Here is a 24,292-nt window from a genome sequence, read left to right on the forward strand (position 1 = left end):
ATATAAATACCAGGCGCGTTTCTAAGATCACGGTGATCAAACGTGCATGCGCTAGTGAGTCAGTTTTGGATAGCGATAAATTTCAGGGAAACGATGTTATGTCACGCAAAAGTCACGATAAGAATTGTAATTTTTTATCAAACAAGTTACACGCTTTTTTGAAAAGCATTGTGATTGAATGGCCTGTGTGGTTGTTTATAGCTCCTCCAAGACAACTTGGTTTTCTCGGATCTGACTGCTTGAAAGCGAGATTTCGGTCCGTGTCTCTCAATCGTTTAATCGTCTAAGAGAGACAAAGCAAAGCGGTTCTGGGACGGGAGGGATAAATGAAATCTAGAAAGCAGAGGCCATTTCTTTATTTGCGGCTACTTTGAAAAAAAAAGTTAAATTGAGTGCAATGCCTTAGCATGCCCACTTCATTACGGTAGTTTCCTTTTTAAATAAAAAACAACAACAATAACAACTTTGTCGTCGATATGTTTTGGATAATTTTTACTTCTTTGCGATATAAACTCTCAAATATAGTCGATGGGGGAAGTCGAGGGCCTAATAATTCTCAGTGGGGATAACGCTATGCGACGGATAAATCTCTCTCAGCCCTGGATAAATCGCTACCCAGTGGATTAAAAAACGTATTTCCGTCTTAATATCTAACGCCCGATAGGGATTTATCAAGTGAATAACGTTATCCACTCCTAGAATCTGTGATTAGGTTAGCAAACTCGCGCCACTCTCTCAATCTGTGACTGGGTTAGCAAACTCGCACCACTCTCTCAAGTGAAAACCGGCAATTAAGACTTGGTCGCCCGCGTTTTCCCGCGATTAGGAAGTTTAGTTGATTTCACTTCGAGTTCTCATCGGTTTTGAAAGGTATTTTCCTTTCTTCCGATTAGTCAATGTGACTTCTTCTATTTTGATTTAGGAAAACAATCTTAGCAAAGAACACAACTGCTCAGGAGCTGAACGGGGGGTGAAGGAAACTTCGGTTGGCTTTCGGCCGCCGGACAGGAATGCCGAACAAGAAATTTTTTACCAAAAAATGTTTATTAAAAGACTATTGCGAACAAATATTCTGATATTTTAGCATTCTACTCAATACACAGCTTTTTCAAGTGAATACAATTGTTGCAACGCTGTAAAGATTTTCAATGCACCTAAAAATTATTGGTCGCCTGCAACCAGAACTTTATTTGATACCTTATCCGTTTCAGCAAAAAGTAATTTATATGTACTCTAGATTAAACTAAATTGCAGAAATAAAAGAGTTTATTTCATGCTTACCCGAAATAAACAATCAATAACCTTCCCCCTAAAATAGGATGGGAGACTTTAAGCGTTGGAGAGCAACCTTTATTGAGAGTGAACAACTAATTAGTTTTCAACTTTCAGCAAGCGTCAATTAGGCTGCTTTTGCATGAAAAAGTTTGAATGAAAAACGAATTCATCTTACTCGCTCAAAAATTAACAGATGTCCAGCGGTTAGCTGGACATCTGTTAATTTTCGTAATTCAGTCAAACAAGTACAATGTGGTAATATTACAAAATTCTCAAAAAACTCGACACGCTATCTCAAGGGGTACTCTTAAGTTTTTGAGCTGAAGACAGCTTACTTGCTTATAAGCTAGCCTAAGGCGTAAATATCTGGCTGTTAGAGAATTTTCAAATATCACTTTTTGTTGTAATAAAAATTCTGAATATTACCCATGCTCGTGCATTTCAATCTGAGCTGCAGAGTGCATATTGAGCATTTCTTATAGATGTGAATTGGAATTCCTAGAAAATCATATTAAAACAATTGATCGTGTAGTGTGATCCTCCGGTTAAGGGTAGTCTGGAAAAGTACGGTCGACAGATGAACGCTACCAAGGTCTCTCAGCCAAGATTCAAAACATTCGACTGACCACAACCTCCTCACATAACTCTGATGATGGCTTCCAACTATATTTTTGAAACATCTGTCTCTCCCACCGAAAACGGCCATTTTTTAAGAACTATCTAGAGCGGCATGAGTGCACTTACCAATCGACTGTTATTTTCAGGTTTAAATCATTTTCTTTACAATGAAGCAAATAAAGCAAATTTATTTAAGTATTACTACCAGCGTCCACAGCCTCCCACAGTTTTTTCCTCACTTGTAATTAGTGAGCCACAAGCTTACACAGCAACAAAACAATAGAGAAGAAAAGATAAGATTCTACAGCACTGTGCCTTGCTCCTGATTTGCTGATTTTCATTGTGCCAACATTGACGCTGGGATCGATTAGTATCGTGTTGTTGAACCTAGGGACGCGGAACACGAACCTTTTCACCATTCCGTTACGCTCGAACTTTGGAAAGCCTGGTGGGAATAGAACGTATTCGTTGTTTCCTGTTAAAGCCTGTGAGGGAGAGAGGTAAATGTATAGTATGTTAGCACCCTGTACCGATTGACTTATGTATACAAACTTAAAATGACGATGGCCATGATGAAGACGAACCAGCCACCAGTCATTTTATTGTTACCCGCGTTAATGATATCTTTATTTAATAGCATAAAAATATTTATCCATTTTCACATCTTTTTTCCTTTTTGATGTCAACCTTTTCCTCTAGTTAATGGCGTGCATCGAATCACAAAGGGCTAATCATGAAAGGATAGCATTAGAACTGTTTCCTGGAAAATCAAGGGTTCAATTGATGCGATTTTTCAGGAATGCAGATTTTTTTGCACCCTGTGAGTAAGAATTTTAATCTTTCAGTAAATAGATAGCTTGCTCGGAAATCTCTTCTTTCGCCATCATAAGAATCCTGAGAGGTAACCAATATGTTGCAATTGCTGTAACGTTGGGACCCTATGCCCCTTTTAAGGAATCTTAGTTCCGCTTTTCGCTGGTGAACCGTACACATCGTTTTTCGCCCTCCTTTGACACGCCACTTCACCCCTCCCCACGCGAGATCAGCCAAGAGACACTCACCCCTTTATTGAGCACCATTTCTGAGTTTCCACCCATGTTGAATATTTTAGGACAGTCGTCTTTATCATTGGGATCATCAGGAACACAAATGTCTTCTCCTGGTAGCTCATCGTCATCCACTTCTTCGGGTTCCTCTGCCACGCTTCTGATGCTCATTCCGACATCAAGGAACTGACCTATTTCGTTTGCACCAGTAGTATTTCTGCACACATCGGAGTTCATGCCGCAGAACTGCCAGTCACTAACCTTAAGAAAGGGGAAAGAGAAAAGGATTAAGACTCAATAAACGTGTAATCTAAAGACTTCCACGACCACTACCCTGTTGGAATCGAATCGTAACAAAGCATGTTTTTGATAAATCGTGGTGCAGTCCCTTGGGGGGGGGGGGGGGGTCAGGTAAATCTTATCATGACTCAACCAATATCCTCTGTCCTCTGACACCCCTCCTCTCCGGCGATAAATAACGATCGATGAACAAAATAGAGTACATGAGATCTTCTCTCACAAATAAAAGCTCTCTGACCTGTGTACAACAGGAAATCGATGCAACTTACTTTGATATTAAATTTGAAAGTTCCACTTCGAACATTAAATGACTCGTTGCCAAATGTGATTTTTCCTGACCTCAGAAATAGTACCACCTGAATTTCTAGGTTTGCTTGAGGACCAGCCAGGGAAACAGACAAGTTGATGCGTTTGACAGGGAGTCCTTGATAAGTTGTAGAGTTATCCAAAGACGAGAAGGTGAACTTTTGAATTTGATTTGTCAAGGAGGGCAATGCATGTTTCTTTTGTGTGGGACCGGTAAGACCGACCACATTTCCATTCGAATCTTTTTCTTCCATAGAGTCAACTTGAAATGTTAGCATCTCATCGTCGTCGTCGAAGTCCTCTTCCTCCAATTCCTCTTCATCATCATCCTTGTCAAAATGAACTGCCTTTATTTTTCCTGTGTTGCCTTCTATTCTGACTGAAGTGTCATAACCCCGAATTGTAACAGTGTTGGCATTTGTATCGATGTCATCTTCGTCAGCCAAGCACGTTACAAGGAGAACGGCTGTCAAAGAAAAAGGCCAAGAGAGAATAAGTGTAATTTAAAAGGAAAATTTTCTGCTTTAAATTAACCCTTTGACCCATAAGAGTGACTAGCTTGTAATTTCTCCCCACAATTTCATCCGTGAATCACACATTAAGAAAACGAGAATAAAGAAAATGATCACAAAATAAAGAAGCTCTTGATTGTTAAACAAATTCTCCTTTTCAGCACTATAAGAAATGCATGGAGAACAGTACGGAGAACATGCATAATGATGTTAAGGTAAAAAAGGTCAAGAATCGGACCCAGACTCTCAACAACTGGCACTGACTGAAACTTAACCAAGTTTGTGTTCCATCCGACGACTGGCTTTAAACCAATTCTGCTGAGACTAAAACAAACTCTTATAGTCGTTTTTACCGTTATTTAAATCAAGAATAACCGTTTCCAAGAAGATGTAATCATTAGTTGAGCAGAAAAGTTCACGTTCTGACTTGATCTTTCAAAATCAAAAGTACTTCGGAGGAGTCATCTGATCGTCTATAAATGAAACCTTGCATACATTAATTTACCGAGCAGCTCAAAGTTTAAAAATATTCGTTTCAACCACAGTTGAAAAGTCGAATCCTCGAGACATTCATGTTATCGTTTTTTTATTACCGAACACCTGGCTAGACACATAAATCCTCTGTTCTAAGATGTAAATGATTCAAGATATTCTAGAATCAATATGATTTATGTAAATAGTTAAACGAGAAATTCGTATTGTTGCTTACTGAAGTGAGATTAGGATGAGTTTTTAATCCCAATATCCAAGTGAGGTTCAGAATTGCTCTATTGATTTGTGACATTAGTCCAAATTTCATATTACCTTCCGTTATGTTATTCATTAGCAGATTGGAAGAAAAGTATTTTAAAACAATGCCCGTTCGTGTTTGTTTAGGAGCGTTGAGTTAGTCTAACTTGGCACCTTATTGTTTGAAAAGAAATCTATAACCATATCTATTGCAATTATATAGCAGCAATGAATTCGTCTTAAAATATATATGGTAGCTGCATGTTTTCGATCAAACCAACATAGCAATATAACTAAGAGTGGATGAGCCTGCTAAAAATGAAAAACGCTTTAGCAAATCAGCCAAAGAGCACGAAATCATACCATTGTCATTGGTTTACAGGCAAGCTGTCTCAGAGAGTAATTTGTATCACCTGGATGCTTTGGCTCTCTTCACAGTCCATGAAAAAGTTCATACGCATGAGCTGCAATGAATTTTGAACGTGCCTATCTCGGTATTAGGTTGCCGGCCTATCGACTTTGGAAGAGTGTCACCTGGGTACTAATCTCTCCTCGTAGTATGCTATCATTTTTTGTCAGCATGCTCGCGTTTGTCACAAAAAGACTACACATCGACCGTTTCTGTTATATTGTAAAACGTGTGAAAGTTTTTCTTTCGCGGAGTAGTCCTTACATCGATATTACTTCACAGGAAAATTAGACTGGAAGTCTCCTGTTGAAGAGGTTTATAATGGTTCGCCGTTTGAGTAGGTCATAAAGATGTCATTCCGTTTTTTAAGGTTGAAAATGAAATTATCTAATCACCTCTAATGTATTGAACCATTAAGCAAATTTCCATTTGTAATTAAATACACTTAAAGAAGCTTTCTCACGCGCATGAATTTCAAATCCAGAACTCTTGAAATTAGCTTTTAACAACAGAGCTACCTTAAGTGGAAAATTGAAAATTCACTGCTTCGACTAATTAACCTCTTTAAGTATAGCTTTGGCTTCAAAATATTTTTATATTGCTTTTATAGCGTTCGATATAGTGGCCTCTCTTTGAACGATGTTGGTTTTTCTTTTTCCTGAGTATGTTTTGAAAAAACTGTATATTAAATTTAAACACGTTTCATGAGCTGAAGCAAACTAAAATTCAAATGAACGCCATAAGAAGACAATCGTGCTTTGTTTCGTAACAGCGCCATATCGATTGGAACGAATGAAAATTGAAGACTTGGACATTATTGCCTAGAATTATAATTGAGATAAATATATTTTTTGCTTAAATGATGAGAGGTAAAGATAATAAAACGAAAATACATGTAGATTTAAAATTAACGAAGTTTCCTCACTGCTCGATTAGAATTAAATCAAAATTAATCAGCTCAAGTTAATCAGTCGGTTAGTCACAAATCATTAATTCTCATAACAATGTAATTTCCTTAACAAAGGGCGAAAATTAAAGCTATTTTCCGGTCTAACTTTACGATTTTTAGTAGATATAACTCACCAAAACAGACGAACAGCAAGGAGAAACGAGAGGAAATCATGTCAGATTTCAGTGCTCGACTGTCAAGACCACAACAACCTCTTTCCTCGACGAGGAAAGAAAATTATGAAAACTTTTATTACAAGCGCATTAATATAGCAACTGATTGGAAACTAATTATCCCCTCGGGCTCTGACGTTTCAATTGGCAGTAACTTGTATTGATCGATATACCGTTGCATTGATATTACACCGGTTGTTGCCAAACATACATTTAATAAACCCTGAAAAAGAGCTTACTTCAAGCGCGAACCGATTTTAAGCGGTGTTCAGCTTCCCCCATCTCCACCTCTTCCTGATCTTCGATAAAATTTGTAAGAAAGATTTCAAACTCTTTAATGTATATTAAGATTGCAAGTATTTTAAGATAATGACTTGTTTAGCCAAATAAAGGTCGTTGTTAGGGCAATATTTCTGTTGTTTACGCGATGTAAAACTTTGGAAACACATTAACAAAGAAAAACTCCTTACGATCTGATGTACGTCGTGCAGTCTGAGGCGGCTCTGACACGCAATAGAACTTTCACAAGACTATTAAAAGTGCAAGACTGAAAGAACTAAGAAATCTCAGACAACACAGTAGATTTTTGCTACCAGGTAAAAAGCAAAGCTACACCATTCCGCACTATAGAGTTAAGTTTCTTAAAGTGCGTGACGAGGTATGAGGATTTTTGACAATTTAGAGGTAGCTTAAATAAGGTATTTTAATAAGCGCGACGCACGAGGAATCTTTTAAACTCAACCCTTAACGGTTCATTGTTTACCGAAAACCACCATTGTGGAAGTGACGTGACGATAATTAGAGTGGCAAAGACAAGAATCACTGCAAGAGTTGAAGAGTTTCCTGTTTACACACAATTTATATCATTAAGTTTTCGTCTCTTTTTGTAAATTCTCTCTTTTCCTTTGTAACATGTGGAGTTCTCGCCCCTTAACAGTCCCAAGATATCATCTGAAGTTTCCCCCTTCTAATAGCTTTTATTTTTTTAATAACTTGATTAAAATAATCCGTGGATAGAGAGTTTGTGTGTTAATCAACTCTGGGATTTACATGTTTGAATGATTTTAGGCTTGCTAACCAAACTCGAAACTGTTGATGAACATCAAAAGTTTCCGTCCATTTCCTTCCAATGAAAAACAAAATCCGCAAGTGATGTTGATTTTGCTACTAACAAAGAGAAATATTTCTTTATAAATTTTTGAGTTTATTAGGATCGCACTGCTCGGGCCACGAAATAAAAGAAACTCTTCTCAATGCTCAAAACGCGAAGAAACTTTTTCACCAATCTTGATATTTGCTGAGGACTGAAATGAATTTGCTGACAAAATCCGGACTTGTCTAGACGTCTGTGGGAAAGAATGTTTCTAGAAAACACCATAATCCGGTTTCATAAGATATTTCACCTTTTATAAAACATGACCATTGATCAGTAAATTTTATCATGTCTATTTTAAGGTTGATATGAATTTCATTATTTTCTCACGGCACGATGTTGTTTGCTTCAAATAACGGTCGTTAAATACTTGTCACTCTTTCAGTATCGTTTACTTATGGCAACCAGGTAAAACAAAACTAAAGAGATGAGGATTAGCCTGTTTATTTATCTGCTTCTTCAAACTAATGGCTTATTGAATCGTGTAATCTTTCTGTAACCAGTAAATCGCTGTTCACGGTATTAGTTGAAAAAAAAATTGGGAGAGAAGAATCTCGACTCTTATTTAATCTGTTAGATGAGTCTAGGAAGTGGGCGATGAACGGGAATCGGTCTTGAAACTTTCTGTTGAGTGAGAAGATCGAAATCATAGACAGAGTTCCGAAATTTGAAATGCAGTTTTGTCAATCGTCCCGAAGCTCGAGAGAAATGAAAATATATCTTTCAGCACTCAGAATAATTGCTCCCTATTTTCTCAATCAACCCCTGGACAGCAGCTCGAAAGCAATGTATCGCATTCAGTTATAGAAAAAAAAAAAAAAAAAAAAAAAGATTGTAACGTTCGGAAAATCAAACTACTGTTTCCCTGCCACGAAATCTTTCTAACGGTCTTTCGGAATTATAGACTCAAACAATATTTCTGCGGGTGCCAAAATGTGATCGTTTTATTAGATATTTTACTTTCAACATATGCTAATTGCATGTCACGTCTATTTTAAACTTCCTACGTCATTTCTTGTCTCTCACAAATGTATATTTATCTTTTAGTTCACACAGAGGGTATGGCAAAATATATTACGCTTTCACTATCGGTTTCTAATAGCAACCATGCATATCAAAGATAAGGATGTTTAGTTTTCAGGAAGTTTACCACTAATAGCTTTCTCATTATCGTAAACTTATATTTCTTTTAGCAACTGAGATAAGGTACTTGATCGTTATCTGTTCCAGCAAATGAATAGGCAAATAGGAACTGAGAGGATTTTTTATCAAAGTTACCAGTTTAGCTTTTCATTTCATCTAACCGGGAAATGAGTTTTTAGATATGACCTTTGTTTAACGAAAAACATTTGAAATAAACATTTCTTTCCTCTCAGTGCCTTTGAGAAGACTCTTAGAGAAATAAAAGCTTTATGTTATTAACTTAGGTATCCAGGGACAACAGAGTTGTATTGTATTGTTTTCACCGTAATGAGAACCTCTATGGTATGTTTTGGAGACCGATTTAGTGACCAGAAAATCGTTTTGAAATAAGAATATAAAAAAAACAACAACAACAGACTCAAAAAAACGACTACTAACTATGGTAGAAACTTGTAACTCGTTTTTTTTCTCAGGGAAGGATAGTAATGTAAAACCATGGCCACTGGATAATTGTATTCTACCAGAAGGGTGTTCTTTTTATTATCAGTTTCAGTTGTTTATGTTTGCTACGGAAAGGCAACAAACTACTATAAATGAATCTTGCAAAAGAGTCTGCTAAACCAATTAATAAAAGCAACACAAAGACGCAAACATACTAAGCAACAAAAGATAGGAAACGAAATGCAGTGATTGGCCAGCGTTGTGCCCTCCTCCACCAGGCTTGTTCGTTGGATTAGTAACCGCAGGGATGTAAGAACCAACATTGACACTAGGATCGATGAGGACTGTGTCGTTGAACCGTGGGATGCGGAAAGTGAATTTCTTCACTAGTCCTCCTATGTTCTCAAACTTTGGGTAACCTGTGGGAAATGCCACGTAGTCGTTGTTACCCGTAACCACCTGCGGGAAAATCCGAAAAAATAAATACAATTTAATTATTTCAGGAATTGTCAATAAGATATTTCAAGAGGAAGGTCAGAGCACCGCAGAGCAACCGCATCAGCTTTTTCTTTCACAGCAATAAACGAGCCACCAAATACGAATACGTTTCCAATACTTATGGTGGCGGGGAGGGCTGAAAACGCGTTTGACTGACTTGTGAGCTCATCTGATAAATTGTGGGAATAGCTGGAGCCAATCAGGGTATAGAAGAGTCTTTCTGAGGGTAACAACAAATTCAATTTAGCCGGACAAGCAACCCCGAATTTCGACCCCAGGAACGCATTTCACGTCTAGTCATTCGAAAGACACTCACCCCTCTATTGAGCACCATGGTCGAGTTTCCACCCATGTTGAATATTTTAGGGCAGTCGTCTTTCTCGTCGGGATCATCGTTAACGCAAATTTCGGCGGATTCGTTTTCAGATTCTTCTATCTCTTCAGGTTCTTCTGCCTGACTTCTAATGCTGAGTGCAAGATCAAGGTACTGGCCAGTTTCATTCTGGTTGTTCTTAGTACAAACGTCAGAATTTCCACCGCAGAACTTCCAGTCACTAACCTGTCATGGAATTAGTAAAGCTCGTTTGCATGCAAAAGTTGAGATGCTAACTAGCTAGCTTTGATAGATTCACTTCAGTTCCTGAGAGGATTATGGGATTTGGTGGCGTTTTTCAAATTCGCTTGAGTAAAAATTATCGATACTACAAAGAAATTTCCAATCGAGTCAGGTCGAGCGTAATTCTAGATTGCATTGGTTTTGCTTAGCTTCGCTCTGTGATTGGTCAGGAAAACTTACGCCATCCTCTCAACCAATCACAGGCCTCACGATCTAATCGCGATTCGGTCACTCGCGTTTTCCCGCGCTTCTGGCGGTTTGCTTGTTTTTTTTTTTTTTTTTGCGTTTTCCTTGATTCCATGAGACATTTTCCTTCGTTCTGATTGGCTTTTTTTATTGTTTTGGTTTGGCTTTATTGAACTCTAAGCCGGGAGATTTTTTTTAAACTCTCCACCCTGGGTATTTAAGTGTCACTGTACCTCAGCAAATTTAAGTGATCTCACCCCATCTCTGGCCCAGCTGAACATAAAAGAGCGTTAGAAGTGTTCTGCGCTCCGAAACCAACTTTAATGTGGTATTGCGAGTGTAACCCACACAGATGAAAATTATACCTTATCATAGCCATACTAAATACCAAACGTACCTTGATGTTGAATTTGAAGGCTCCACTTTTCACTGAAAATGTCTCGTTTCCAAACGCGACGTTTCCATCCCTCAAAAACAGCATCACTTGCAGATCAACGCTGGCGTTGGGACCAGTGAGGTGCACAGACAGGTTGACATTTTTGACAGGGATTCCTTGATAAGTTGACGAGTTGTCCAACTGTGTGAAGGTATACTTTTCAATCTGAGATACCAAGGAGTTCACTCCATGTTTTTTCTTTGATGGCCCTGTCAGACCGACCGGGTTCCCAGCCGAGTCTATTTCCTGCAGTGAGTCAATTTGAAAAGTCAAAACACCTTCATTGTCGTCACTAAAATCTTCCATTTCGCCTTCATCGTCATCGTCATCGTCATCTTCGTCATCGTCATCCTTCTCATGATGAACTGCCCTTATTGTTCCTGTATTGCCTTCTATTCTGACCGACGTATCATTTCCACGAATTGTAACGGTGTTGGCAGCCATGTCTACGTCATCTTCGTCAGCCAAGGATGTCGCAAGGAGGACAGCTGTAAACAATTCGGCAAGTGAATCAGGTAAATAACTCTTTTGACCAAGTTGGAAATAGTAGTGACTGCAGCTTAGCAGTATTTTTTGTTTGTTTGTTTGTTTGTTTGTTTTTTTTTTTGTCGTTGTATTCAAAATCTGCCGATTGGGTCCAATTCTTAACCGCGTTACCAGGAGCTCGTGAAACAAAGAGACGCAAACACAAGTCTGCTAAACTATGTGACTAATTTTCCGGAAGCCGTTTTCAAGACGCCAAGAGATTGTGTACAGGAACGGGGATAATTGTGAAGGCATTGATATGAAAATTATTTCAGTTTTTAACCTTGAGAAAATGAAACACCTTTTACAAAAAAAGTTTTCACTGTTCTTTAATAGTCATTATAAAGTTAACTAAGGTTTTCCGAATATCGGGATGAACTAGTGACTGAAGATGTAAATGTTTATGTTCCTGGGGTAAAGCATGTTGAGGTCGAGTTTATAAGCTGGTTTACGACATGGAACAAAAAATTATATTGGCCTCGAAGAGACTCAGCAGCATTCCATGAAAACATTTCTTTCAAAACGATATACACACTTGGATACACCATCGAATATCATAATTGGTCTAAGATGAGAGTTAATCGTTTGACAAAATTAGTGAGCGTTCACGCTAAAAAAATTCAATTCATTGCACATGCAATGCTTACAATAAACAGAACAGTTCTATGCTGTCAAACGTACAAACCAACTTTGCAATATAGCTCAAGGTGAACTGTCATGGCTGCCATGGAAGGAGTAAATCATCCTGCTTAACCATCTTATTGTCATGAATAAATTCCCAAAATACTTCACTTATTCAACTGATGCTGAAAAAATGCATGCGCTTTGTATAGTTTTCGTCGTTCGTCTCAACAAATGAATAACTTTCACCAACTTATGTCAGAAGCACATGGATTTATATTTTAAAATTTTAGGATTTTTTTTCCTTTTTCAATCGTTCTATCTAAGTTTCAGGGAAAAGCAGGTAATGTATACTAGGATTTGTTCCTGTCACCCAATCAACAAACGAGCAGAATCCACATAAATTTTGATAGGTTAAACAATATTCCTTTTTTTTGTTATGACACCGTTAACCCATTCTGCTTTTCTCCCAAAGGGAGAGACAGAGGCGGGAAAGGTTTCGAATGAAAAACGGTCTCCTGAGTTTTCCGAACTACTCTTTTAAGGCTAATCAAAGGGTTTCCGTAAAGGTTTAAAAACCGATCGAGTGATGGTGTTTCAAAGCTGCTTGAATTACTGAATTAATGGAACTGGTGAATTTCATTTTTTTTTTTTTTAATGTATAATAACGCTTGTAAAGTCAACGAAAAATTTGCACTCGATAGTTTATATCGCTGGCAGATTTTAAACCGACGAGATCCAAAAACGGAGAAAGAGGCACGATAAATGACATGTACTTATTGACTGAGTGGAAAGGCTGGACTGGAAACTATTTGACTTGAAGTCATGGCGAACTGACTGAGCGCCGCGACGTCCTTGCGTTATGACCGAGAGCTAAATATTTTCCCGTACGGCCCGACCTAACACATTCAATAAACATTTTAATAAATGACCATCGTTCTACCCAGTTTTGGCTCGCAGCTCCCCGTGCCGCCGCGCGACTTCATTTTTTTATGAAGAAGGGAAATTAATCGTTTCATCCTACTTTCGTCCAGCATGTTAGTTGAAACTACTTACCAAAACAGACGAATAACAAGGAGAAGCGTGAATGAAACATCTTGGCTCTCAACACACGATTGCAGCAAATTCTTTCGTCACCACGCACAGAGAGAGATATAAAAAAGAAACTACAACTTCACCTGTATTTATTTGGAAACTGCATGAATCTTGTGACGTTTCAATTGGTAATATTCGTGTTTGAGTGCCGTTTGCATCATCAATATATTTGCTGCTCCTTTCAAAATGTCGTGAACATTTGAGTACCGCATTCTCATTCGACCGTAACCGATCAAAAAAAAGAGTTTTAGGAGGAGTGTGTAACTGCTCACATCACAACATTAATTTGTTATCATCTTTTCTTAATCCTCTCTCTTCTCTTCAGTGGGTAATGAAATTGCGTGTAGATAATTAAAATCGTTTATTTCTGATTTCGATTATTTTGGCCCAGAGACTATTTGAACAAAGGGAAGTGATTGTTGAAGCAATATTGTTGTTGATGGAATGTATAATTTTGGAAACTTTCACTTGAGAAAATTTGCACGGACAGTCTGCCATAGCCACAATGTCTACAATCCTTTTTGTGTACCAAGAAAAAGTTGCTATTTTGATAATCTGCCTCTATTATCCAATTTTATAAAAGCACAAAGGCTTTTAACATGAAGCCTGAATTATGGGTCGACGTATATCAGACATTGTTTGAAATCTCAGTTTTCAAGGTTGCGTGATACACCTGCTATGACCCTGAAGCCACTTCTGGCGAATGAAAATGAAATCGCTATGAAGGAAAAATAATGAAAAGCGTTCCCTTTTCGTTTTTGCGAAACAAGTTACATTTTCACGGACACGAAAGGTGTCTACAAACAAAGATACTATCAAGAAATTTTCAAAATTCGCGTCTCTAACTACTATCTACTATAGAGGCTACTATGTAGGCCCACAGAGCTTTATCAGAATATGCACGGAAGTGCAATTTTTACTCAAATTTTGAGGCCAAGAAGGCAATATGTACGCATAAAAGATCGAAATTCATGGCCACCCTAAAAAAACCATCTTAAGCGTGAGATCCCATCTCTCCCGAACCTGTACAATATAACAAATATAAATATAAAGGCTTTTTGTATAATGCAGAATTTAGTCACGCAATGATTCCTCATTAAACCGTGATGTGGAGAAAAAAGGATTAGGCAAACTTTCTAATGATATTTCAATATTTGTTATATTTAAGTAAATAAAAATTGCGTGCAAGAACCAACCCAGAATAACATCATTGCGCGGGGTATTGTCTCAAGGTTTCTGTCTAGAACGATAATCCAAGGGCTTAGCCTTCGAAACATCATTTCTGTGCACACTTAAAAGACACTTTGCGGTTTGTTATAAATGATTTGAATGTACTTAATCATTTTATAACGCTCGTGCGACCCGGTTCGATGCCGACAAACTCCGCCTCCAACAACGAAATAACAAAGTCACCATGTAGAGGACTGAGAAAAAGTAAAAGTAGAGAAATTAAGATAAATTGAAACAGTAAAATGATAGCCTCTAGAAGTCACTGATTGTTATGGGACCGTTGCTTCTTGTAATAATTGATAAATGTCACGAAAAAAATGAGGCATTTTTTTGCATGTTTATTTTCTGTGTACTTAGATGCTGCAACGTGAAGATTCCTCGATTCCCAACGCATTATCCTTGTTGAAGTAGATAAAAGCTGAGATCATTCAGAATAATGCCGAAAACTTTTGACAATCTCGATTCTGATATTAGTAATGACAAGTTCGCGGCCGAATGAAAAATCATCACACCTTAACAACCCTTTCGATCAAAAACAGACCACAACAAAATACAATATATTTGAGTCCACGTCAATTAAAAATATCTAGGGTGATAACTTTACTGCAAAGAAAAAAAGGCGGTTGTCATTGGCAACGCGACAGTAAGTCGGGGTGCTGTAATTTTTTTTACGACAAACGTGAAAAAGATAACTTCATCAGAAAATTAAATAAATTAAAAGAAGAAGCGAGAATTGATAACCACGAACAACAAATCGTGCAGTAGGGGTCCAAAGTGCGTGTTTCATTTATTCATTCATCCATTCATTAATATTTTTTTTTATTCCTCGATTTTATTTCTTACTTTGTTATTGTAATGCTGATCTAACGTTAGCATTTGTAACAGCAAAATAGTTAATTGTAAATCAAAAGTACGCAAAGCTTTTACTTAGCTCTTGAAACGTTAGACTAGTTTAGTATTAAAAGTAATCTTCTCTTACAGCAAACATTTTGATAGAAATAAAAATGTTGTGAAAAAACAGAGGTAAATAAATAAAGAAGTAATGCCGCGTCTTTGGACTTCCCTCAGGCCAGGGCGCTCTTGCTAATAATCCTCAGTTGAGACTGGGAATGATTTTGACGAAAACTACGTCATCTTACGGCCAAACACGGCCATTTTCCATAAGTGGCGCCATCGCTGAAATTTTAAAACAGATATTCTGCTAATATCATCTAATTTTCTTTAATGATGACAGGCGTTTTACTCGTACCAGTTTTCTTTTGTTTGTTAGTGGGTAAGTGAATTTTGCTTTCAAACACATTCAATGATTACACACGCTCTACGTTTGCTGTAAATTAAAACCAGATGCAGAATTCAAATTTTCTACTGTTCTGAGTTGTTTGTTTTTAGACTTTTCTTCCTTATGAGGAAGCAGAAATGAAAGATTTCCTCTCATTATCTAAGCAAATCAAGCGAAAAATGGCTGCTTTCTTTAGTAAAGGTCTTAAACTGTATTAAATTGAGAGAATTTGTCGTCATGCAAGCGTTGCATTCGCAATTCGAATTTATCTAACGGTTAAAACAGGTTCATTTGGAACTATTTTTGACGCCTGGAATTTATATTTTTGAAGCTCTTCACGACAGAAGGCTATATGTAATTCGCGATGCTGAATATGCCAAATTCTCGTAGCTCTTCAACCGCTACCACTTCAAGCTAATGTAATATTTGTTTATTTCCAGGTCAATGCACCCATTCTGGTTAGATTAGTGATCACTTGCTAAGGAAGTCTATATTTATTTATGCTTCACATAATGCCTGTTGTGGCATTTATCAAAATTGGATGAAAGAATGTGAAGTTCCATTCCATTTTTTATTATCATACAGAAAATTTAGTAAATTGATTCGTTGGCCTATTCTTTCTTGCTGAACTCGGCTTCGCGGTTATACCTTTTAACGAAAACATAAACTCACTGATATTTCAAGTTTCTGTCAACTCGAGAATCTTGTCATTTTTCATTAAATAAAATTGAGGATGTAACTTAGTTTGTCAGGTGTAGTTCAATTTTATCTTTCCATTTCAAGTCTGATATTGTTTTGATTGTTGTTTTGATAAAGTTGTTTGTTTGTTTTCACACAGGTGCAAACCCTGAGGCCGGTCATGCCGATGAAGGTCACAACGCAGATGGCATGGAGGTGGGTTCAGGTGGCGTGTTTTGTAAAGCTGTTGCCCGTTCAGGGAAAATCATGTGTGCTCGTCCTCAGAAAGGGAAAATACAAGATTATAGCGAGAAAAACGTCGATCGCATCGTCATTGAGTTCGACAGTTTGCAAGAGAAGAACAGTGGTGGTAACATGGTTGGAAAAGCCGGGCGGAAAGGACATCAATTTGACTCGTTTGCTGGTCAAGACTTTAATTTTGCCGGCTTGAAAGATGTAACGTATCAAGGGCTTCATGCAAAAAATTTCAATTTCTCTTCTTCTCTACCCGGGCCGAATGCAACCTTTACGGTTTTGGCGTACATGTTTGAAGATTCTGGAAACATCACGTTCGGGAACGAGACTTCAGAGATGAGGAAGGGCATGCTCAAGTTTAACATTCAGGTATGGCTAATAGTATGAAGATTAGGATCAGAGAATTGTACTCGACTGAAAACATTAAATTTTGTCGAAGGTTACACCAAAGCATTTTTACTATGCTCAATCGATAATTCAAAACAAAAGCTTTAAGGGCGCCTCATCCTCCCCCTCCCCTCCCCTCCCCTCACCCCTCTCCCTCATACCAACTTCCCATTCCTACCACCAACAGGTAAGACTTGCCAAGAATATAAGGCTTATTTAGACCACGACATTTTCCTGGATCAAATTCTTAAGTGCAAGAAAGGAAAGCAGGCTCACTGTTGATAGCACTCAGGCTACGGAATTTATTTCTTGTTGATCTGTAACGCCGAGGGAATTTTTAGGAAGCTTAGTCATTTATAGGTTTTAGATCACGGTCTGGTTTTATTCGCTGACAAATCAACACAAATTCTTTTACATAACATCCAGCTGGCTCCTGTTCTTCCCTTCATTTCCCTAGTCTTTTGCAGATTTACTCGCTACAATGTTTGCTAAAATCCACCATGGTGCAATCCCTTGACTTACCAACACGTAGAAGTCTACCAATGGTTTTTCCCAAGAGTCGCCGCCTTTCAAACGGAAAGGGCTATTAAAGTGTTTTTCTGGGAGACTTCAGCCGTTCTTTGACTAGTTGCATTTGAAACGGTTTTCTCCAAGAGAGCACGACGTCCGTTGGTGCTTAGCGCCCTCGTCGAAAGAATTAGCACGATTTGCATTACACGGACGGAGATGTGCGAAGAACTTCAGCATTAACTATCTCTTCCTTTCAGATTGAAAACTGGAAATTTTGCTCCAATTCAAGTGATGACTGCGAGAGTGCTGATCGAGGAGAATTTATAGATGTCACTTTAGTCATCAAAAGTAGAGGAAAACCAAAGTTTCGTTCCGAAGAAGAAAAAGAAAAGCTATTAAAAAAAGCTCGCGCCGGACGACACGGTGGACATGGAGGAGGAGAGGGACATAACTATAACGGTGGAGATGGAAAAGAAAAAGGTTCACAGGAATACCATCCCAGGTGCTTCAAAAGGGGGAAGTACAACAAATGTCCCAAAGAGTTTGATATCGGAGGGGGATCAGACATGATGCTCAGCTCACAGGTAAAACATTATAAGTTCACGGGCGAAATGCACTAAATTTCTCTGTGAAGAAAAAAAACATAAACTAGCCAAGAAAACCATTTTAAAATGTCAGATGGGTTATCAGTTTACTGATAAGTCTTGGTCTTGGAACATACGCCCACGACCTCCTTTACCTCGATTTATCTATGAATTAAATGAACAAAGAACAGCTGTTCTTTGAAGCAGTCTCCTAGCCTGAGAGAAGTTGCTCAAGATTAAGGCTACATGTCGATTCTATTAATCCTTTGGATGTGATCATTATGGTTAGCACCAGACCACTTATAACCAAGGTTACATGCTTCCAAAGGTACTTAGGATAGGAAGTGTTTGGCTAATAAGCTTATATCATGAGTCCTGGTGTTGCTTATTTTGTATAATTTTATACATAGAAAATACTCCTGATTAACTTTTTACTTACGTCTCAACATATATATATATATATATATATATATATATATATATATATATATATATATATATATATATATATCAGTAATCATATATTCCAGCTCTTACTCAAAACACAAAGTACTCCAATTATATTTGTCATAAGGTGAGAAGGGGTGCATTAAGATTTTTGTTGTACACAATTGGCACAGAGATGTCCCATTATTTTCCCTTGACTTAAATTAAAACATGGGGTGACGGTTTTCGGAATTACATCCTCTATCCCTGGGGGATGTTGAGTCTCGACTCGGTGTCATGTCATGCTGATACTGTAGTGTCTTAAATACATAAACACTGTATAAATTCCGAGTTACAACACACACATGGCTAGAACGCAACTTTGTGCACAATTCCGAGTCACGTGATAATCGCACTAGTCCCAGGACTCTACAATTGCAATATTGGCAGAGTGTAGAGGGCGTGTCAGGCGTGTCTTTCCCCTCGGAACCCTAGAGGCAAGAGGTGCAAAACACAGGAATACCACTGATGATAATCACCTGGCCTGCTATATTTGTTGCAGGTGATGGTGGACGATGTTGTGATGGATATGCCTGGAAATGGTGAATATCCTAAGTATAAGGAACTCGGAAACAAACAAAAATTTATCTTCCGATTTCCGAAGGCTGCAAGCAAGATTTTATACGATCCAGGCCTTGAGGTCGGAGCGCAGTCTATTAATGAGAACGGAGTAGAGTCTGGAAAAGTTAACGTTCTGATGTTCGTTACTTTCCTAGCTTACCTTTTCACTTTTTGAGGATAAAAACCTGGCGCTTTGGGTTCGGATGCATAGATAATTACTTAAAATGCTTTTTGAATGCGTATCCAGTAAGAAAAGGACTTCGCCTACAGGGTTTAAGTTTTATTTGTTCATTTGTGTGGTTTGCTCGTCCTTCTTTTAACGCCATGTCCACATTAAAGTGCTGAATTACGCGAATATCTTTATGAAGACTATTTTTATCCTTTATTAGTACTGAATCATCCGTAACATGAATTTCCGATTTGTTGGCGAGCGCAGGGAGTCATGTGATGTTATACCAATAAGTTAAGAATATACCGCAAATCTTACTTTAAAATTTGAAGTTAGATTCAAGACGGCAGGGGTGGTGGGGGCGCTTACTTGAATAAACTTTCCCGAATCCAGGCCATAGTGATAGGTGTGACAAAAAGAGCGTCGTTCAACCGCTCTATTTGGTAATTATTTTGTCTTCTATCATTCGATCAACAGCTGGTCTTAAAAGCAGTGTTTTTTTTTCACGCTGAACAACCGCTTAAGGTGAGGCCTGGCTATTTTTTCCTTGAAGATGGCAGCCCTACTTGAAGCTTCTCAGATATCTCAAATGAAGAATTCACAGAAAAACAGGTTAGGCTTATCAAATAGTCAGTTGGGCTTATCATCCGCGAGAGGGCTGGATCGAGGGAGCCTTTCAATCAGTCCAGAATTCGATGAATATCCCTCTTGAGGAGCTGCTGGGAGCAGACTTTTGACAATTTCGGACTGCTAGAAAGACGAACGAAGTTGTTCATGAAGACATATAAATCTAAATACGTCGAAAATCTTATTCCGATTAGAAACATATTTCAACGCCCAATTTCTGGTACTATTTCTCCGATAATGTAACATTTTTTTAATGTAAACACGTACTAGCAACTTGCTAAGCCATAAATGAAACTCATGAGATGATGTTTTCATCTCACTATTTTGTGTATCATAATATCTTCTACCTTTTCGTCTTATTCTCTTGTTTTTAAAGCCAGGAAAAGTTTCGGTTAACCCAACTCCACAAGGCTGATTCTTAAGTATGATTACGCATATTATACCGATACAAAACTTTTATCTAGCCTCAGCGAATTAACTAGCGGTTATTTGCCCAAGGCGAAGTCAATATTACTCGACAGTCTCCCAATCGAGTTGGCAGGGGTAACTCGACAGTCTTTGCTCATCCGAAAGAGGGAAGTCTCTCAGAGAATTATCTTGATATTTTCAAAGCAACTGTAATTTCTTTCATTTCCTTTGTTTCTTTTCTAAAACTCAATTCCCAGGAAAAAAAATTGTCTTCCGGAAGAATAAATACTTAAATGCCTTACGGAGTTTGAATTAAGCACTTTTGTGTGCTTGACGCCGTAAAATTTAATTTAGACTAGAGTCGGTGAGTCCAAAAAAGTGTTATTCACCATATGCTTCAAATGATAAGAAATGCGTCGAGATATTTCCATATGATTTAAATAAAAATAAAGTACTAAACGTTCACACAAATTTCAATTTGAAACTAAATGTTTTCCGACATTTAGTATAAACAAATATCATTGAAATAAAATTCTTTCATCGTAGTCGTCTAAAGTACATTGCCCTGCGATTGAAACTTTTGTTTGATCTGTTCGGCTTATTTAAGCGTCCACAAAATTCATCCGTTTGAATAAAATTTTGCACAGTTCTCTCGGCAGAATCTTAGCTCTCTATCTTGGTGTATCTGCAGAGTATATGAGATGATAGATGAAATTCACATTAAACTGAAACGGAAGAACGCCCTTTCTGAAATGCGTTGTTTGGAACGTTAGAGTTTCGTAGGTGGTAATAAATTATTAACATAGAAAGTACCTTAGATTAAAGCTGTAAACATCCTAAAATTGGCTTTTGCTAAAAGCTTTTTCTAATTTTCAGAATTTAGCATATTACGCCACCCCTTCTTTCATCTGTAACTAGAATTTTCTCTAATTTATTTTTCCACCTGCTAGGTCTTGCTCGCCCAAAAAGAGACCAGCCGGTGACAAGTTTTCAGTTGTATACGAGTTTTTGTCCTATATCAGCTTTATTTAATTTACTACAGCTTATCCTGACAATTACATCGTAGTTTTGCAAAGGTCAAGAACAGCCGTGAGGCTTGGCGATTAAGCGATCGCTTAGTTTGATAACAGCTATTCACGTTATCTCCTTCGGTTCAATGAGGAATGGAATTTAGAAATTAAAGACATCGTTCAAAGCAAAAATTACACTGTCACTGATAAAAATCTTATCGTGTTTTCTCAGTTGCTGCTCCTGTTGCTTTTTTGCCTTTGTATTTTTAGTATGTTGTTGTTTCTTTAATAAGACTTTAGTCGAGGATCTTTTCCAATTTTCAAAACAAAACCACTTCCAGTGCTTTTAAAACTGATTCATCCGGCTGATATGAACGGAGAAATTCACAGGTACTCAAACATGTCACACGATACTTCATCTTTTCGACAGCGCAGCATAACTACCTTGCTTTCCTTGTTTCATATGTCACATCAATTTCTGCCTTTGGTCATTTTGAGATAGACAACCTAGATCATTCATAGCTAAGGCTAAAACAATGGGCTGGGGAATATATTTATTTATAGTTGACTAGTGGAGGGAAGTGGCAAAAACCTCAGGCTGAACTTCGAATGCCCCGCTTTTCTGGAGTAAGCACTTCGTTTGCCTGCAACGTAAGAGGGAAGGTTCCTTACTCTCTTTTTTTTTTTTTTTTACTCTGTGTTGTGGTTCTAACGAGTATCACCAGTATCGATCCCCAGACCAGTTATTCTTGCATTAAGCGCACTTTAAAAAATGATTTTAACATTACGGTTTTCAATTAAGAGAGCAAATTTCGAATTGGTCGTAAGGTTTGTTTCACCGCACTACGCCAGTTCACTCTACATGCGATATGAAAATAATCTACAATTGAGGATAATTCGATGACGAAAATAAGTTTCATGGTAATTTAAACGACTTTTCACTTTTCCGTTTCACATTCGTTTTCTAATTCCTGAATAAATGTTTATATTCTATATTCTGTTCTGTGTGATACTACTGTAACAGTTTTAAGATCTGGAAATCTCTTATCCTTTTTTTTTTATTATTATTCATGCGGCTTAATCGGAGACTCCACAAAATGGAATGAGTACGCTGAATGACTTATTCATCATTCGATTAAGCGCTCCCTAAATTGAAGTGAAATTCTTATACTTAACGATAGTGTTATCAGGCTTACAGCAACCACATCAATCACATCCAATGTGAACACACCTTGCCCGAACAGGTCGTCTGATAAACACACTAATCCGAGTTTTATCAGGCGGATGTTTTTCGTTATGCTTTAAGAGTTCCATTCTTTACTTTTAAATCTTATTTCTATGAGGAGGTGATTTATGCAATTAACTCTGGTTTTGCCATTTAATCTTCCATATCCGGATGGCCCATGATTTGCCTTCATTAAGTATTCACATTTTTTTTTTTTTTCAGCCAAAGCTTTAGGATTAAATTATATCTGAAATTACGGTAATTTGTCAAAGTCAGAGTTCCTAGACAATTCTTTTCATCTAAATCTTAATTCGAAGTGTGGGTGATCCATGCAATTAACTTTGCTTTTTAGCTCCTAATCTTCCATATTCGAATAGCTTTTGACCTGTCCTCATATCATTTCAACGGTAGGAATGTACTACAGGGATTTTATCTTTCACATTAATCTTTTATATTTTCAAAATTAAATTACTTTGAAATTAAGATCAATTCATAAATGCCAGAAATCTCAAAGGAAATCCAAACTCTAAGAACTTTCTTCATCCGAGAAAAGTTAGCAATTATGAGATTACAATATTTCCTTAGTTTATGGCGTTAAAATATTTTCTCTGCAGTAAATGGATCGAGTATTCTCGAGGCGTTTTACAAACGGCTTTTGGGGAAAACGGACAATTATGATTCCTAAATTATCATGCTACACCGTTTACAAAATAATTACCGAGTTTCTCCTTCTGTTTCTTAATACTCTTTTTTCAGAAAATTCATAAAAAAAATTTAATGTCTGACAGTGTTATCAGTATGGCATAGTCTGTTCATGACCTTATATAGAAGTAGTTCGTGTTTAAAAGGTCGCATCCTACTCGCTTTAATTTTTGCTTACTGTGAGACAATGTTGAATTTTGGTGAGTGATGTTGACATGTTTGTCCACTTGATACCGTCGTTTAGTTTATTATTCTGGTATCTTCATGAACGTTTTGCTATCCTGTCAACATGATACTAACTGGCGAGAAGCTGAGAGCATTTTATGGGCGACAAGACGAATTGCCCCCCCTCCTTAAATCGTTTTTCCAGATTTTTGTTTCGCATGAATTTGTAAGAAAAGCAGAAATGCCGAAAGTTTTAAGATATTTTTGTCAAAGTTTTGAAATCATAGATTAACCCAGGAAGATATTAATGACAGAAGTGCCAAATTCGCTTTTTCATAGACCAGCACATTTCAAGATCCTTTCACATTAGTCATCATAATGAATTGGAAACTTTCCTCCCCATATCAGACACACTTCATCTTAATTACAACTGGATTGTTTACATTCCGAACAAAAAACGGCTGCCGCTAGTCACACAGCACTTTTGCGTTTTTTGTTTATCTTTTCAGTCCACAAAAATAATTTGTCTTTCTGCATAACACCGGTACCAAGAGAACGAAAATGTAAACCTTTTACAGAAAACCACAACAGTTGTCGGGGAGGTATTGGAACACCCTCGCAGAAGTCGAGAATCTTCATGGAAACCCCTAGCGATTAATTAAAATTCTTTTCTTCGATAAGTGTGAGTTATTTTCTCTCTGGTGGCTTTTTTGGCAATTTCTATCTTGAATAATGGTAAATATATTTAATTCAATCTTTATGTAATTAGTACGCTTTCATACAGAATAAGCCGGCCATATGGAAATCCGTATTTTAATGGTTATGGAACCTCTACATCCCGCATTTGAATTCTACGAGGGAACAATTGCATTTTGTAGCTTGGAGATGCCTTTTTTTCTTTTTTAGAACGTGGCACATTTAATTTTCAGACATACTTTTTGTTTTTGTTCAAAGAATATCAAACTTGACTTGCATTTGAGATGGC

At 37.5% G+C, this 24,292-nt stretch overlaps 3 protein-coding genes across 4 annotated transcripts in view; 1 reads left to right on the top strand and 2 right to left on the bottom strand.

Moving 5' to 3' along the window:
- Positions 1–1,161: 1,161 nt before the first annotated feature.
- Positions 1,162–6,425, bottom strand: LOC113683556 (acidic skeletal organic matrix protein). Its single transcript, XM_027200811.2, has 4 exons — positions 6,279–6,425; positions 3,509–4,011; positions 2,955–3,200; positions 1,162–2,378 (listed from the first exon to the last, which is right to left on the bottom strand). Exons 1-4 carry the CDS (start codon positions 6,316–6,318, stop codon positions 2,139–2,141), a joined length of 1,029 nt encoding a protein of 342 aa, XP_027056612.2. The 5' UTR covers positions 6,319–6,425; the 3' UTR covers positions 1,162–2,138.
- A 1,961-nt stretch (positions 6,426–8,386) lies between these two features.
- LOC113683568 (acidic skeletal organic matrix protein) lies at positions 8,387–13,370 on the bottom strand. Its single transcript, XM_027200823.2, has 4 exons — positions 12,993–13,370; positions 10,752–11,278; positions 9,869–10,111; positions 8,387–9,513 (listed from the first exon to the last, which is right to left on the bottom strand). The coding sequence occupies exons 1-4, from the start codon at positions 13,030–13,032 to the stop codon at positions 9,238–9,240; spliced, it is 1,086 nt and encodes a 361-aa protein (XP_027056624.2). The 5' UTR covers positions 13,033–13,370; the 3' UTR covers positions 8,387–9,237.
- A 2,008-nt stretch (positions 13,371–15,378) lies between these two features.
- Positions 15,379–24,292, top strand: part of LOC113683454 (skeletal aspartic acid-rich protein 1) — a 58,744-nt gene continuing 49,830 nt past the window's right edge. The window contains exons 1-4 of one of the 2 annotated variants that reach the window (XM_089205436.1): positions 15,379–15,534; positions 16,379–16,842; positions 17,628–17,954; positions 18,943–19,356. In XM_089205436.1, the coding sequence (XP_089061562.1) occupies positions 15,486–15,534; positions 16,379–16,842; positions 17,628–17,954; positions 18,943–19,176 (1,074 nt within the window). In that variant the 5' untranslated portion in view covers positions 15,379–15,485 and the 3' untranslated portion in view covers positions 19,177–19,356. Of the gene's footprint in view, positions 15,535–16,378; positions 16,843–17,627; positions 17,955–18,942; positions 19,357–24,292 lie in introns of those variants that run through there. The other variant, XM_089205437.1, reaches the window with a different exon arrangement.

This window comes from Pocillopora damicornis, chromosome 4 (genome assembly GCF_964200805.1).
Source record: "Pocillopora damicornis chromosome 4, jaPocDami1.2, whole genome shotgun sequence".
Lineage (NCBI taxonomy): Eukaryota > Metazoa > Cnidaria > Anthozoa > Scleractinia > Pocilloporidae > Pocillopora > Pocillopora damicornis.